The 17968-nt window shown below is 44.2% G+C and overlaps 1 protein-coding gene across 3 annotated transcripts in view; it reads right to left on the bottom strand.

Moving 5' to 3' along the window:
- The window catches only part of LOC122539556 (clathrin light chain A-like), a 51552-nt gene extending 34192 nt beyond the window's left edge, over positions 1 to 17360 (bottom strand). For 2 of the 3 annotated variants that reach the window (XM_043674539.1, XM_043674540.1), the window contains exon 1: positions 16922 to 17360. In XM_043674539.1, coding sequence (XP_043530474.1) covers positions 16922 to 17081 — 160 coding nt within the window. In that variant the 5' untranslated portion in view covers positions 17082 to 17360. The remainder of the gene's footprint in view (positions 1 to 16921) is intronic. The other variant, XM_043674538.1, reaches the window with a different exon arrangement.
- Between the last annotated feature and the right edge of the window lie 608 nt (positions 17361 to 17968).

The raw sequence follows: 17968 nt of genomic DNA, 5'->3' as shown, positions 1-17968 counted from the left end.
GATAACTGTCTGGTGTTACTTGATCAATATTACACTGCTGTTTGATTTGCTCAAATTAGTTAGTGTGTTCCCATATAGCAACACTGACAATATTGATTGTAAAGCATTTTGAAATGTCTAGTGTCTGTGAAAGTCACTGAATTAATACAAATCTTTCTTTCTGATTGTATGCAGGTTGTTGGCATTAACTAAGGAATAACTTCAGTTCCTAAGAAATGGGCGCAATTACTGTGGTTATTGGATGTTAGGCTTTTGTGGTGCAGCAATAGTGCCTCTATATCTGAGCCATGAGGCCTCAGTTCAATTCCCATCCATTCCAAAAGTATGTAATAACATGGATGTAGATTTGATTGCTGAGCAAACATCATCTTCCAAGCCCACAGCCACAACCAGTGCCATTTAGAATGGCAAGGGAAGCAGATACATGGGAGTTCCCTTCCAAGCCCTTCACCATCCTGACTTGGAAATATATCACCATTCCTGTAGTGTCACTGAGTCAAAACCCTGGAACCCTCTCCCTAACAACACTCTGGGTCCACCTGCAGCATGTGGACTGCAGTGGTTTAAAAAAGCAACTCACCACCATCTTCTCAAGGACAACTAGAGATAGGCAATAAATGCTGGCCAAACCAGGGATGCCTATGAGTGCATTAAAGACAGTTAAAAATTGTCATCTTTACCTGGTTTGGTCTACATGAAGCTCCAGAGCCAGTTTTACATGATTGACTCTGAACTGTCCTCTGAAAGCCAAGGAATTAGGCATGGACAGTGTGGCCTAACCAGCAAAACCCACATTCCATGACAAAATCACTAAAAATAACACAAGTTCCTAATCTTTATTTTGTAATCCATCTGTTCAGAGATGTTATTACACAGTGAGTTTTGAGAAGATTTGTAGCTCAGGTTGAGGTTCTGGATGTAGGTTTGCTTGCTGAGCTGGAAGATTTGTTTTCAGATATTTCGTCACCATACTAGGCAACATCATCAGTGAGGGTCCAGATGAAGCACTGTGGTATGGCCTGCTTTCTATTTATGTGTTTGAGTTTCCTTGGGTCGGTGATGTCATTTCCTGTGGTGACATAATTTCCTGTGCTTTTTATCAAGGGTGGTAAATGGGATCCAAGTCAATGTGTTTGTCGGTAGAGTTCTAGTTGGAATGCCGTGCTTCTAGGAATTCTCATGCATGTCTCTGTTTGGCTTGTCTGAGGATGGATGCGTTGTCCCAGTTGAAGTAGTGTCCTTCCTCATCTGTATGTAAAAATACTAGTGAGAGAGAGTCATGTCGTTTTGTGGCTAGTTGATGTTCATGTATCCTAGCGGCTAGTTTTCTGCCTGTTTGTCCAATGTAGAAAACTCCAATGTACTTGCTACCCTTGTCATTCGAAATGGTACTGGTAGTGGCTGTGGGCTTGAAAGATGATGTTGAAGGAGTCTTGGTGAATTTCTTCTCCGCATCTTGTAGAATGAACGCACTGCTGCTACTGAGCATTGGTGTTGGAGGTAGTTTGTGAAAGCAATGGAAATCAAGTGGGCTGCTTTGCCCTGGATGGTGTCAAGCTTCTTGAGTGTTGTTGGAGCTGCACTCATCCAGGCAATTGGGGAATATTCCACCACACTCCTGATTTGTGCCTTGGGACGAGTGACCTGCTGCAGTATTCGTAGTCTGTGGTCTGCCCTTGTAGCCACTGTGTTTATATGGTTGGTCAATTCAGTTTCTGGTCAGTTGTAACCCAAGGATGCTGGCATTGAATTGAATTAGATTTATTGTCCCATACTCACACGAGTACAATGAAAAATTTAAAAAGTTGCTACTTACGGCACCATTTTCGGTACAAGGCACGTAGGCAAAGGATCTTACTAATTAATTTGAAAAATAAAGAAATTAAAATAAAGTTCAGCATTACAGTCCTTCAAGCAGACCACACTGGGCCTCACTAGCAAACCATGCTGGGCCTCACCACCAGACCACACTGGGCCTCACCACCAGACTATGCCGGGCCTCACCACCAGAGCATGCCGGGCCTCACCATCAGACCAGACCAGGCCTCACCACCAGATCACACCAGGGCCTCACCACTAGACCATGCCGGGCCTCACCACCAGTTCACACTGGGCCTCACCACCAGACCATGCCAGGCTTCACCACCAGACCATGCTGGGCCTCACCCAGCAGACCAAACCGGGTCTCACCACCAGACCATGCCAGGCCTCACTACCAGACCACGCTGGGCCTCAACACCAGACCATGCCAGGCCTCACCACCAAATCACACCGGGCCTCACCACCAGACCATGCCAGGCCTCACCACCAGACCATACCGGGCCTCACCACCAGACCACGCTGGGCCTACCACCAGACCATGCCGGGCCTCACCACCAGACCATGCCGGGCCTCACCACCAGACCAAACCAGGCCTCACCACCAGACCACACCAGGCCTCACCATCAGACAAAACCAGGCCTCACCGCCAGAGCATGCCGGCCTCACCATCAGACCAGACCAGGCCTCACCACCAGACCATGCCGGGCCTCACCACCTGACTATGCCAGGCCTCACCACCTGACCACGCTGGGTCTCACCACCAGACGACACCAGGCCTCACCACCAGATCACACTTGGCCACGTCACCAGTGCATGCTGATTTCTACCTGGGGTTGCCTGTTCTCACCACCGCCACAGATGCCAGGGACCTCACTTTCCACCACATTGGGCTTGCTTACCCATGATGACTGCACTGTGCTGGGCACGCTCTCCTCTCCACTGCCATCTTCAGTGTCAGTGGTAGTGGAAAAGTCAGTGATGGTAATATTACTGAATGATGGTTTGATTCTCTCCTATTGAATACGGTCATCACCTATCACAAATCTTACTTGTCTATTATCAGCCTGGATATTGCAAATTTGATCTCTCAAAGTGCAGCACCCATACTTATCCGGACTAAACTCCATTTGCCACTTCTTTGCCCTTATCTGCATCTGATCTTTATCCCAATGCATCCTTTGAAACTTTACATGATCCACAACTCCACTGATATTTGTGTCTGCAAAATTATTAATACACCCACCTACATTTTCATTCAGGCTTTGATGTCACACTTGGTCGAATGTGGCCTTGATGTCAAGGGCTGTCACTTTCTCCTCACCTCTGGAATTCAGCTCTTTTGTCCATGTTTAAACCCAGGTTGTAGTGAGATCAGGAGCTGAGTGGCCCTGGCAGAACCCAAACTGGGCATCACTGAGCAGGTTGTTGCTGAGCAAGTTCTGCCTGATAGGACTGTTGGTAACATATTTCATCACCTTACTGATAATTGAGAATAGAATGATGAAGGCAGTAATTTGCAGGGTTGGATCTGTTGATTCTTGTTCATAGAACGTATCTAGGCAATCTGCCACATTGTTGTTTAGATGTCAATGTTAAAGCTGTACTGGAACAGCTTGTCCAGGGGTATGGCAAATTCTTGGTGCTGAACATTGTGCAATCATTGGCAAACATCCCCACGTCTGACCTTATGATGGAAGGAAGGTCATTGATGAAGCAGCTGAAGATAGTTGAGCTTAGGACACTACTCTGAGGAGCTCCTGTAGAGATGTACTGAAGCTGTGATGACTAATCTCCAACAATCAAAACCATCTTCCTAAGAGTCATGTATAACTCCAACCAGTGGAAAGTTTGCCCACAATACTCACTGATTCCACTTTCGTTAGGGCTTCTCAGAACATAGAACATACAGCACAGGAATGGGCCTTTGGCCCACAATGTTGTTTAATTTGGCACAAAATACATTCCTTCTGCCTGCCCTTGGTCCATATTCCTCCATTTCTTGCATATTCATGTGCTTATCTAAGAGACTCTTAAATGACCCTATTGAATCTGCCTCCACCATCACCTCGGAACCACGTTCTACATACTTACCACTCTGTGTAAAAACTTGTCCTCACATCCCCTTTGAACTTTCTCCCTCTCATCTTAAATCCATGGCCCTTAGTATTAGATATTTGAATTTTGGGAAAAAGATTCTGACTGTCAACCCTATCTATACATCTCATAATTTTGTAGATTTCTATCAAGTCTCCCCTCAGCCTTTGCTGCTCCAGAGAAAACACCCTCATTTTTCTAGCCTCTCCTTATAGCTCATACCCTCTAATCCAGGCAGTATCCTGGTAAACCTCTTCTGCACCCTCTCCAAAGTCTCCACCTCCTTCCTGGAATGTAGTGACCAGAACTGAATACAATACTCTAAGTGAAACACAACCAAATTCTTATAAAGCCGCAACATGACATCCTGTCTATTTTACTCAATGCCCTGACCAGTAAAGGCAAGCATGTCATACTTCTTCTCTACCACCCTAACTACTTGTGTAGCCATTTTCAGGGAGCTATGGACTTGAACCCCAAGATCCCTCTGTATATCAGTGCTGTTCAGGCTCCTGCCATTAACTGTATACTTTTCCTTAACATTTGATCTCCCAAAAGGCAGCACCTCACACTTACCTGGATTACACTCCCACTTGCCATTTCTTTGCCTTAATCTGCATCTAACCTGCCTCCTCTTCCCCTTAATCACACTGACTTCATGATCTGGTTCCTTACAGGCTTTAGTTACTACCTCCTTACTGTCCACTAACCTCCTCGTTTGGTTCCTATCCCCCTGCCACGTCCGTTTAAACCCTCCCCAACAGCATTAGCAAAAGCACCCCCAAGGACATTGGTTCTAGTCCAGCCCAGACCGTCCAATTTGTAATAGTCCCACCTCCCCCAGAACCTGTCCCAATGTCCCAAAAATCTGAACCCCTCCCTCCTGCACCATCTCTCAAGCCACACATTCATCCTGCCCATTCTTTCATTTCTACTCTGACTCGCACGTGGGCACTGGTAGCAATCCTGAGATTAATCCTTCTGAGGTCCTACTTTTTAAGGGTTTAAGGGTTATGGTGAGAGGGCGGGTAAGTGGAGTTGAGACCACGAAAGGATCAGCCTTGATCTTATTGAATGGCAGAGCGGGCTCGAGGGGCCAGATGGCCTACTCCTGCTCCTGGGTCTTATGTTCTTAAGTAAATGTTCTATGTTGCTAACAACAATTAAATCCTGAAAGAATGAGATCCTAAACTTCCATTAATTTGTTTGCACTGTCAAAGAGGTTAAATTATTAAAGGAATAATTAGGCTGAAATGGGCAGGAGTTCACTTCTTATGGCAAGCTTAATTTGCATCTACAATGCAGATACAGAACCTTCAGCTGGTTAAAAGGTAAACCTTATAAGAAGGTGCCATTTGTGAAGCTAACAAGAGGTGAGTATAGAGACCAGCACGAAGGAAAAGGTGCTGGGGAAACAGAAAGGTCTGAAGGAGGATAAATCATCTGGAATAGATGGGCTACACCTCAGAAAGAGACAGTTGAGGAGATTGTAGAGGCACTGGTGATGACCTTTCAGGACTCATTGGAGTCAGGGACAGTACCAGAGATTGGAAAATGTAACATCCCTATTTAAGAAGGGAGGGAACAGAAGATAGGAAACCATAGGCTGGTTAGCCTGACCTCAGTCATAGAGATGTATAGCACAGAAATAGACGCTTCGGTCCAACCCGTCCATGCCGACTAGGTAATCCAACCCAATCTAGTCCCATCTACCAGCACCCGGCCCATATCCCTCCAAACCCTTCCTATTCATATACCCATCCAGATGCCTTTTAAATGTTGGAATCATACTAGCCTCCACCACTTCCTCTGGCAGCTCATTCCTTAGACGTACCACCCGCTGTGTGAAAAAGTTGCCCCTTAGGTCTCTTTTATATCTTTCCCCTCTCACCCTAAACCCATGGATGTAGGTTTGCTTGCTGAGCTGGAAGGATCATTTTCAGACGTTTCATCACCATACTAGATAATATCTTCAGTGGGCCTCCCGACAAAGCACTGCTGATGATTCCTGCTTTCCATTTATATGTTTGGGTTTCTTTGGGTTAGTGATGTCATTTCCCATGGTGATGTCATTTCCTGTTCTTTTTCTCAGGCGGTGTAAACCGGGTCCAAGTCATTGTGTTTGTTGATAAAGTTCTGGTTGGAATTCCATGCTTCTAGGAATTCTCATGCTTGTCTCTGTTTGGCTTGTCCTAGGATGGATGTGTTGTCCCAGTCGAGGTGGTGTCCTTCCTTACCTGTATGTAAGGACACTAGTGAGAGAGGGTCATGTTGTTGTGTGGCTAGTTGATGTTCATGTATCCTGGTGGCTAGTTTTCTGTCTGTTTGTCCAATGTAGCGTTTGTTACAGTCCTTGCACAGTATTTTGTAAATGACATTAGTTTTGCTTGTTGTCTGTATAAGGTCTTTCAAATTCATTAGCTGCAGTTTTAGTGTGTTGGTGGGTTTGTGGGCTACCATTATGCCAAGGGGTCTGAGTAGTCTGGCAGTCATTTCCGAGATGTCTTTGATGTAGGGGAGAGTGGCTAAGGTTTCTGGAAGCGTTTTGTCTGCTTGTTTGGTTTTGTTGCTGGGAAATCTGCGGACTGTGTTCATTGGGTACCCATTCTTTTTAAATACACTGTATAGGTAATTTTCCTCTGCTCTGCATAGTTCCTCTGTGCTGCAGTGTGTGGTGGCTCGTTGGAAAAATGTTCTGATGCAACTTCATTTGTGGGTGTTGGGATGATTGCTTCTGTAGTTCAGTATTTGGTCCGCACGTGTTGTTTTCGGTAGACGCTGGTTTGAAGTTCCCCATTGGCTGTTCGCTCTACTGTGACATCTAAGAATGGCAGTTTGTTGTTGTTTTCCTCCTCTTCAGTGAAGTTTATGCCAGTAAGGGTATTATTGATGGTCTTGAAGGTTTCCTCTAACGTGTTTCATTTAGTGATGACAAAGATGTCATCCTGAAGACCATTAAAAACATTAAGATAGAAGAGGATGAAATAATGGTTTCCTTTGATGTAACCGCCTTGTTCACATAAATCAACATCAACCTGGCCAAGGAAACACTGACTACACTATTAGAAGGCTCAAAGACACATACACCAAACACCACCAACTTCATCAGCAAGGAAGTATCATCAACCTAATGGACCTATGCCTTACCACCCACTTCACCTTCAACAACAAAACCTGCAGGCAAACCAACAGAACACCCATGGGATCGCCGATATCAGGGTTCTTAGCAGAGACAGTAATGCAGAGACTCAAACAAACTCTGCCAACTATCCAACCCAAACTTTGGGTCCGCTAAGTGGATAACACTTGGGAAATGACATCACCATAGAAAATGACATCACCACAGGAAATGACATCACCAACCCAGGTTTAATTGGAAGCACACTAGCTTCCGGAGTGTCGCTTATCACCTGATGAAGGAGCGACGCTCAAGAAGCTAGTGCTTCCAATTAAACCTGTTGGACTATAACCTGGTGTTGTGTGACTTTTTAACTTTGTACACCCCAGTCCAACACCAGTATCTCCAAATCATATCTGGATGAAGGAACTGACAGCATTGTTGCTACAGCATTTTACAGCATTGTTGCTAAGTTTGCAGATAACACAAAAATAGATGGAGGGGAGAGTAGTGTTGTGGAAGTGAGAAGGCTGGAGGGGCAAATCATGTTGAGGAAGTGGTGAAACTGCAGAAAGACTTGGAATGGGCAAAGACCAGGCAGATGGAATACAATGTGGGAAATTGTGAGGTTATGTGCTTTGACAGGAAGAATAGAGGTGTGATTATTTTCTAAATGGGGAAAGGAATCATATAAGAGGAGAAAGGAATAGAAGCTTGTGCTGATAGGATAAGATAACAGTTGGTTGGGGGTGGGGGGGGGAGGAGGTGAGAAGCTTATGTGGATCATAAAAACCAGCAACTGAGATAATGGCCTGTTTCTATACTGGAACATTCTAAACAATATACCTGATGTTTCATTCTGACAATACAGTGAGGACAACTGAAATAGTCATGTTTCATAATCTGAATGACTAATCCATTAATTCATTTTCTGAACTAATAAATTGTCAAGATTTATTGTTTATTTTGCAAATCAATGTTTGTGACTGAGTATCTCAAACTGCTACCTATTAACGTAAATTCTTAAGATAAGTCCAGTTGATTAAAAAAAAGCAGCATACCCAGCTCCTGAACCAGAAGACCTAGGTTTAACTGCGTAATGACATCTCTGAACAGGTTAATTTAAAAACAAAGGTAAGTTAAATTGAGATGGAATAAATGTCCCTGGAGTTTAATAAGCAGTTTTCATTGTTCTTTCCTGTTGGATAAAAGAGATGGTAATTGATAAAATAAAAATTCACTGAGTGTTGAGTCATCATAGTTTAGTTTAAACAGGTTTATTTTTAACTCTTTAATATCTTAAGACAGATTATCCTTTCTAAATCCAATTGATACCTCCTGACAAAAAATGGTGTTAATTTTTATTAAACCAGAGTTCACTGTCAAAATAATACTGAGGCTCATCATTCTTGCCATTATTTATACCTAAGAACCAAAGCAACTTCTGATCAGGGTAGAGGCGGAGTAAAATTATAAAATCTAACATTGCTGATTGAATTGTGCCATTCCATAAGACTGTCTGATATAGGAGCAACATTAGACCATTCGGGCCATGTTGTCTGCTCCACCTCTTGATCATGGCTGATATGTTTTCCAACCTCATTCTCCTGCCTTCTCTCTGTAACCCTAGATCCCCATACTCATCAAGAACCTATCTGTCTGTCTTAAATACATTCAATGACTTGGCCTCCAACAGCCCTCTGCAGCAATGAGTTCCACAAATTAACCATTTCTGAGATGAAGAAATTCCTCTTCATCTCATTTCGAAAAGGAACTGCACTCTGAGGTTTTGCCTTTGGATCTTAATCTCTCCTGCTAGTGGAAACATTTTCTCCACATCCATGCTATCCAGGCCTCTCAGTATTCTGTAAGTTTCAATCAGATCTCCCTTCATCCTTCTGAACGCCACTGAGTACAGACCTAGAGTCCTCAGCCACTTCTCATATGACCAGAATTGTTCTTGTAAACCTCCTCTGGAGCCCTTCCAAGGTCAATCTTCCTTAGATACAGGCCCAAAACTGCTCACAATATTCCAAACATGACCAGAGCCTTATACAGCCTCAGCAGTACATCTCTGCTCTTGTATTCTAGCCCTCTTGAAGTGAACGCTAACATTGTGTTTGTCATCCTCACTGCCACTGACCCTACATGGTCACCTTAACAAAATCCTGAACTAGGACTCCCACGTCCCGTTCAGTTTCTGATTTCCAAAGCCTTTCCTCATTTTGAAAATAGTCATGCCTCTATTCTTTCTAACAAAGTAGAAAACCTCACACTTCCCCACATCATATTCCAACTGCCACTTCTTTGCCCACTCTCCTAGCCTGTCCAAGGCCTCCTGCAGCATTCCTTCAGATGTATTTATGTAATTTGTCTCAGTTTCTGGATTATAACCATAACTCTATGACATTAGTGAGCATAGAAAAGTAGAATACAGCAGATGAATGCTTGGCTCAAGAGATGGTGTGGAGGGAGGCCTTTACATTCCTGGTGCAATTGATCCAGGGACAGGCGGGACCTTTAGCCAAGATGAACATGTGGCAACAAAAGCACAGCAGGGAGCAGTGCCCCATGGGGAGGCATGCCAGTGCTGTGGAGAAAGGGTTGAATTAACTTGTCCACTGGTTCTACATTCTCTAACTTTATACATTGTTTTTTTTTAATGAGGCATTTTATTGAAGGCTTTTGAAAATACAGATTACATTAACTGTATTACCATCATTGACTCAGTTACTTCCTCAAAAAATTCAATTGGATTTCCTTATGCAATACCTATGCAAGTTAAATCCATTTTTCAATGTTTGTTCAATCTCTCCAGCTGACTGGTGTACAATTCCCTACTGTCCTTCTTCAATATAGGAATTACATGAGGTAGCCACTGGTACTCTGATAGTACACCTTTTTCTAATGAATAATTGAGTGACACGTAGAAATGTCTCTGTCATCTCTTCATTAGATTTTTAAAAACAGTTGGATGCAATCTACCTGGACCAAGTGTTTTATTCTTTTCGAAGAGAAAACGCTGGAAAATCTCAGCAGGTCTGGCAGCACCAGTAAGGAGAGAAAAGAGCCGACGTTTCGAGTCTAGCTGACCTTTTGTCAAAGCTTTGACAAAGGGTCAGTTAGACTCAAAACGTCAGCTCTTTTCTCTCCTTACGGATGCTGCCAGACCTGCTGAGATTTTCCAGCATTTTCTCTTTTGGTTTCAGATTCCAGCATCCGCAATAATTTGCTTTTATCCTTTTTGAGTTTGTTTTAGTTCATTCAAAGTAATACTTCATTTATAAAAAAGAAAGCAATTATCTAATTGCTTCTCTCACCATTCATTGTTAGTTAAGAATAAGATTAAATCTATGGCACTGAATGACATAGAGTCAGATGATGTGGAGTCTGTGTGGGTGGAGTTGAGGAACCACAAAGGCAAAAAAACTCATAATGGGAGTTATGTACTGACCTCCCAACAGTGGTCAGGACCAGGGATGCAAGATGTACCAAGATGTACCAGATGGGCGGCACAGTGGCACAGTGGTTAGCACTGTTGCCTCACAACGCCAGAGACCCGGGTTCAATTCCCGCCTCAGGCAACTGACTGTGTGGAGTTTGCACATTCTCCCCGTGTCTGCGTGGGTTTCCTCCGGGTGCTCCGGTTTCCTCCCACAGTCCAAAAATGAGCAGTTTAGGTGAATTGGCCATGCTAATCTGCCCGTAGTTTGAGGGGAATGGGTCTGGGTGCGTTGCTCTTCGGAGGGTCGGTATGGACTTGTTGGGCCGAAGGGCCTGCTTCCACACTATAAGTAATCTATACTAAAAATAGATACAGTATGTCGGCAAGTCCACGGTGATCATGGAGGACTTCAATATGCAGGAGAACTGGGTGAATAATATTGCTGGTGAATTCAAAGAAAGGAAATTCCTGGAATGATTACAGGATGGCTTTTTGGAACAGCTTGTGATGGAGCCCACAAGGGAGCAGGCTTTATGTAATAAGCCAGACTTTATAAAAGATCTTAAAGTAAGGGGAACACTTAGGAGGCAGCGATCATAATATGGTGGAGTTCAGTCTGCAGTTTGAAAGAGAGAAGGCAAAATCGGATGTAATGGTGTTACAGTTAAATAAAGGTAATTACAGGAGCATGACAGAGGAACTGATGAAAACCTACTGGAAGCAGAGCCTAGTGGGGAAGACAATAGAGCAACAATGGCAGGAGTTCCTGTGTGTAATTGAGGACACAGTACAGAGGTTCATCCCAAAGAAAAGAAAGATTATCCGAGGAGGGGTTAGACAGCCATGGCTGACAAAGGAAGTCAGGAAATGTATCAAAGGAAATAAGAGAACCTACAAAGTGGCCAAGAGCACTGGGAAATCAGAAGGTTGGGAAGACTACAAGAACAAACAGAGGATAACAAAGAGAGAAATAAGGAAGTAGAGGATCAAATATGAAGGTAGGCTAGCCAGTAATGTTAAAAATGATAGTAAAAGTTTCTCTTAATATATAAGAAACAAACAAGAGGCAAAAGTTGACATTGGGCTGCTCTAAATTGATGGGAGATAAGCAAATAGCTGAAGAACTTAATAAATACTTTGTGTCAGTCTTCACAGTGGAAGACATGAGTAATATCTCAACAATTAAGGACAGTCGGGGCAGAATTGACTATGGCAGCCATTACAAAAAAGAAAGTGCTAGAAAAGCTAAAAGGTCTAAAAATCGATAAATCTCCTCGCCCCGATGGGTATGTCTTAGAGTTGAGAGAGAGAGATGGATGAGGAAATAGCAGAAGCACTGACTGTGATCTTTCATAGTCATAGAGTCACAGAGATGTATAGCACGGAAACAGATCCTTTGGTCCAACTCGTCCATGCCAACCAGATATCTTAATCCAATTAGTCCCACCTGCCAGTGCCCGGACCATATCCCTCCAAACCCTTCCTATTCATATACCCATCCAAATGCCTTTTAAATGTGGCAATTGTACCAGCCTCCACCACTTTCTCTGGCAGTTCATTCCATACATGTACCACCCTCTGCGTGACAAAGTTGCCCCTTAGGTCTCTTTTATATCTTTCCCCTCTCACTCTAAACTAATGCCCTCTCGTTCTGGACTCCCCTACCCCAGAGAAAAGACTTTGTCTATTTATCCTATCCATACCCCTCATAATTTTTTAAACCTCTATAAGGTCACCCCTCAGCTTCCGACACTCCAGGGAAAACAGCCCTAGTCTATTCAACCTCTCCCTATAGTTCAAATCCTCCAACCCTGGCAACATCCTTGTAAATCTTTTCTGAACCTTTTCAAGTTTCACAACATCTTTCTGATAGGAAGGAGACCAGAACTGCACACAATATTCCAACAGTGGCCTAACCAATATCCTGTACAGTCGTAACATGACCCTCCAACTCCTGTACTCAATACTCTGACCAATAAAGGAAAGCATACCAAACGCCGTCTTCACTAACCTATCTACCTGCGACTCCACTTTCAAGGAGCTATGAACCTGCACTCCAAGGTCTGTTTGTTCAGCAACATCCCTAGGACCTTACCATTAAGTGTATAAATCCTGCTAAGATTTGCTTTCCCAAAATGCAGCACCTCATTTTTATCTGAATTAAACTCCATCTGCCACTTCTCAGCCCATTGGCCCATCTGATCAAGATCCTGTTGTAATCTGAGTTAACTCTCTTCGCTGTCCACTACACCTCCAATTTGGTGTCATCTGCAAACTTACTAACTGTACCTCTTACGCTCACATCCAAACCATTCATATAAATGACAAAAAGTAGTGGACCCAGCACCGATCCTTGTGGCACTCCACTGGTCACAGGCCTCCAGTCTGAAAAACAACCCTCCGCCACCACCCTCGGTCTTCTACCTTTGAGTCAGTTCTGTATCCAAATGGCGATTTCTCCCCGTATTCCATGAGATCTAACCTTGCTAATCAGTCTCCCATGGGGAAACCTTGTCGAACACCTTTCTGAAGTCCATATAGATCACATCTACCACTCTGCCTTCTTCAATCCTCTTTGTTACTTCTTCAAAAAACTCACTCGAGTTTGTGAGACATGATTTCCCACGCACAAAGCCATGTTGACTATCCCTAAACAGTTCTTACCTCGTGACTCTCAGGATTCCTTCCAACAACTTACAAGATGATGCATGGCTTAGAAAGGGTTGAAGCTGGGAATTTGTTTCTGTCAGACGGGGAGATTAGGACCCGTGGGCACAGCCTTAATATTAGAGGGGATCAATTTAAAACAGAAATGAGAACATAGAACATAGAACATAGAACAATACAGCACAGAACAGGCCGTTCGGCCCACGATGTCGTGCCGAACATTTGTCCTAGCTTAAGCACCCATCCATGTACCTATCCAATTGCCGCTTAAAGGTTACCAAAGATTCTGACTCTACCACTCCCACAGGCAGCGCATTCCATGCCCCACCACTCTCTGGGTAAAGAACCTACCCCTGACATCTCCCCTATACCTTCCACCTTTACCTTAAATTTATGTCCCCTTGTAACACTCTGTTGTACCCGGGGAAAAAGTTTCTGACTGTCTACTCTATCTCTCTGATCATCTTATAAACCTCTATCAAGTCACCCCTCATCCTTCGCCGTTCCAATGAGAAAAGGCCTAGCACTCTCAACCTATCCTCGTACGACCTATTCTCCATTCCAGGCAACATCCTGGTAAATCTTCTCTGCACCCTCTCCAAAGCTTCCACATTTTTCCTAAAGTGAGGCTACCAGAACTGCACACAGTACTCCAAATATGGCCTAACCAAAGTCCTGTACAGTTGCAACATCACTTCACGACTCTTGAATTCAATCCCTCTGCTAATGAACGCTAATACACCATAGGCCTTCTTACAAATTCTATCCACCTGAGTGGCAACTTTTAAAGACCTATGAACATAGACCTCAAGATCCCTCTGTTCCTCCACCTCACTAAGAACCCTACCGATAACCCTGTATTCCGCATTCTTATTTGTAAATAATACTCTGTATTCCTGTTACTCCTTCCAAAGTGAATCACCTCACACCTTTCTGCATTAAACTCCATTTGCCACCTCTCAGCCCAGCTCTGCAGCTTATTGATGTCCCTCTGTAACCTACAACATCCTTCGGCAATGCCCACAACTTAACCTTGTCAAATGCCTTACTAAAATCCATGTACACTACATCCATTGCTCTTCCCTCATCCACATGCTTGGTCACCTCCTCAAAGCAGTCAATCAGCCTTGTAAGGCAATACCGTCCCTTCACAAATCCGTGCTGGCTGTCCCTAATCAAGCAGTGTCTTTCCAGATACTCATAAATCCTATCCCTCAGTACCCTTTCATTACTTTGCCTACCACCGAAGTAAGACTAACTGGCCTGTAATTCCCGGGGTTATCCCTATTCCCTTTTTTGAACAGGGGAACAACATTTGCCACTCTCCAGTACCCTGGTACCACCCCCGTTGACAGTGAAGATGAAAAGAGCATTGCCAACAGTACTGCAATTTCCTCTCTTGCTTCCCACATAATCCTAGGATATATCCCATCAGGCCCGGGGGACTTGTCTATCCTCAAGTTGTTCAAAATGTCCAACACATCTTTCTTCCTAACATGTATCTCCTCTAGCTTACCAGTCCGTTTCACACTCTCCTCTTCAACAATACGGTTCCTCTCATTCGTAAATACTGAAGAAAAGTACTCATTCAAGAGGAGATATTTCTTCAGCCAGAGAGTGGTGGGCCTGTGGAATTCATTGCCACGGAGCGCAGTGGAGACCGGGACGTTGAATGTCTTCAAGGCAAAGATTGATAATTTCTTAATCTCACAAGGAATTAAGGGCTACGGGGAGAGTGCAGGTAAATGGAGTTGAAATGCCCATCAACCATGATTAAATGGTGGAGTGGACTCGATGGGCCAAATGGCCTTACTTCCACTTCTATATCTTATGGTCTTATGGTCCAATTCAAGACAGATTAGGAGAATTTTCTTTCACTCAAAGGGTTGTGAATTTGTGGAATTCTCTTCCTGAGAGAACAGTAAAGTCTGGGATATTAAATATTTTAAGGCAGAAGGTGTAGGTACAGTTATGATGTTTAATAGACATTTGGATAAGTTCATGAACAGGAAAGGTTTGGAGGGATATAGGCCAAGTGCAGGCAGGTGGGACTAGTTTAGTTTGGGAACATGGTTGGTAGACTGGCTGGGTCAAAGGGTCTGTTTCCATGCTGTTTGACTCTCTGACTTTGAGATAAATCTTGATTAACAAGTGAGTTAAAGGGTATTGGGATGGGCAAAAAAGTAGAGGTCACAATCATATCAGCCTAGATGCTATCAAATGGTGAAATCCAATGGGAAATCAAGTGTGTTCATGTCACATTAGACATTCTCCATCCCCACTGCACTGTGTCACAAGCCTGTGAACTTATTGATGACAGCTCTTTGGGAGGCGGTTAGGGCACTATCACAGAGATTTTAGCTTGTTGCTGTGTTAAGAAAACAGAAAAGTTTCAATTAGCACAAGTGTAACGTTTTGGAACGGCATTCCCTTCCACACACTGATCCCCATGATGGTTCTGTTGCCTATTTATAGGAAGCTGTTTGGAGATTTTGGTAAACGTCACCATTTTGTGAAGCTTTCTCAGTTGCCACCTGTTGAGGTAGCATTTACCTTCCAAGCAAGACTGTCAGACAAGCCTCCCTTAGGCCCCTTGGATGGCCCACCTGCATCTCTGTGCTCCCTCCCCATCCCTAAGCGAATGGCAGATCCCAGGGCAGTTTACTAATTGGTCATCTCCGTAAATTTAAGCCAGTGGCACACAACAGAAATGCTTGGGCTAAGGATGCAGAAATGGACCTGACTTTGGACATCAGGTGGACAATTCAGTTCCCTATCTTTTACCATGTTTTGCAACAAGATGGATTAATACATGTGATATGACCTTTCCAGAAAATTATATGAGCAAGTTAACACCTACACCATAAAGCATTCAATTATTTATTTGGAAGTATCCTTTTAGTGGAGCCTGTTGTTTATTACAGAATCGAACACTTTCACATTGAAGCTGCAAGGTTTGGGGTGGAGAAAGCCTGGTTGGTAACAGTTGCCTGAAGGAACTGCAGCTGTATTTTCCCCCACCCACACCATGAAGATGGAGTTTGTTTCCTAGGCAGCATGTGATCGAGAAACAGGAGATTAACTCCTCATCCCCATCTGTCACCGGAGCTGAAATTGGCACAGAGAATAAATGCAGAAAATGCTGCCAATACAGATTGAAAAACATTTAAACCTTCATTTTTTTCCGCTGGAAAGAATCAAAATAAAATGTTCTGATGTTTATTACTACAAAAAATGCAAACTTTTAAAAAATTCCTCTATGATGCTCGGCAAAAACCCTGGTTTCTCTTCAGTTTTAATGAATTTCTCTATCTCCGCCATCTCTATCCTACCCAGGGGCAATGGGAATATCAGAGTGACAGTGGTACTGCTAACGGTGGGTATAATGTGGGGTGGTGGTGGGGGGTGGGGATGTTGTGGTAAAGATAAACATTATACATTAACACTGTGCCGGGACCAACATTCCTGCTGCTCATTAAGAAAATCACAATGAGATTGTCTTTGCCCATGTATTGAATATGGCCATTCCCAGTGCTGAAACAGCCAGCATTCCCTGTGCTCGCTGTCTTTGGGATGGACGTAGACCCACTGTCTCCCACCAGCTTGGAATTTCTATTGACAAATTCCAGTCAGTTTCCTGATATTATTCCCCTCAGCAGCACAGCAGAGACAAGGTTGTGCTCCAGATGTGACTTCGGAGCATCCAGCCGCTAGGTCTGATCCTTGTCTCTTGTCTTGCTGGGGAAGGGGGGGGGGGACACTTTATCCTGTCTCACCTCCTGCAGCCAGCCCTTGGCTCTGCACTGCCTCACTGCCCGGGATCTCACCGGCCTCCTGTTCCCTCTCGATCCCTTCGATCTCATGGTGATGCTGCTCCAGGAAAGCAGCAGCCGGGTCCAGCTCGGCACAGGGAGCAGACCCGTTCTCAATATCCATCTTCCTCAATCCCGCAGCTAGAAATGACCAGGAAAACACGGTGTGAGAATGAAGAGAGCCCACAGTCAGTCCAGCGAGTAGGCACTGGATCAGGACGCGAGAGAGCGAGAGAGAGAGAGAGCTCTAGCTCACAGCATGAGGCAGAGACTGCGGCTGAGCTCAGTTACAGCAATGGCCAGGGGTGGGTGTGGGGGAGTCTGTCTGAGCAGCTCAGATCTGCCTTGTAGCCCTCCCAGCCAGAGAGAGGGCTCAGGGTGAGCCCAGGAACACAGCAGTACACACTGAAACCCTCTGCAAACAGTGACAACCTCTTCAGGAGCATCGGAAAGGGCGAGCAAAACATTCACTTTTGAAAAGGGACGACCTGAAAAGGAGAAATATTTGCAAGGCTTTGGGGAAAGAGCAGCGAGTGCTAACGGAATGCGAAGATCCAGGGTCCAAGTACACAAGACCAGACTCTAATAGCTAATTTTCTACTAAATGTATTGAATGAAGATGACAGAATATCAGAAATCAGACAGAGCCCTCCAGGGCCCTTGTAGAATATAAAGGAAGCAGGAAAAACTGGAACAAGGTATTAGGAGGGCTGAAGGGGCGAGGATATATCCTTGGCAAATAGGATTGGGGAGAATCCCAAGGTATTTTATACATCCACACGGAACAACAGGATGATTGGGGAAAAGGGTAGGTACACTCAAGGAGAAAGAAGGGCAAACAGCTCTAATAAGTACTTCACATCAGTCTTTACCGAGAACAAGAACATAGATGGTGGTAAGGTTAGGGAGAGGTGGGTTGATAATCTATGGTATGTCCATATTAAGAATGAGGAACTGTTGGGTGCCCCGAAAAATATTAAACTAGAGAAGTCCCCAGGGCCTGATGAGCTC

Source organism: Chiloscyllium plagiosum, chromosome 32 (genome assembly GCF_004010195.1).
Source record: "Chiloscyllium plagiosum isolate BGI_BamShark_2017 chromosome 32, ASM401019v2, whole genome shotgun sequence".
NCBI lineage: Eukaryota > Metazoa > Chordata > Chondrichthyes > Orectolobiformes > Hemiscylliidae > Chiloscyllium > Chiloscyllium plagiosum.
The sequence above is the reverse complement of the archived record's forward strand: the minus strand, read 5'-3'. Positions and strand labels throughout refer to the sequence as shown.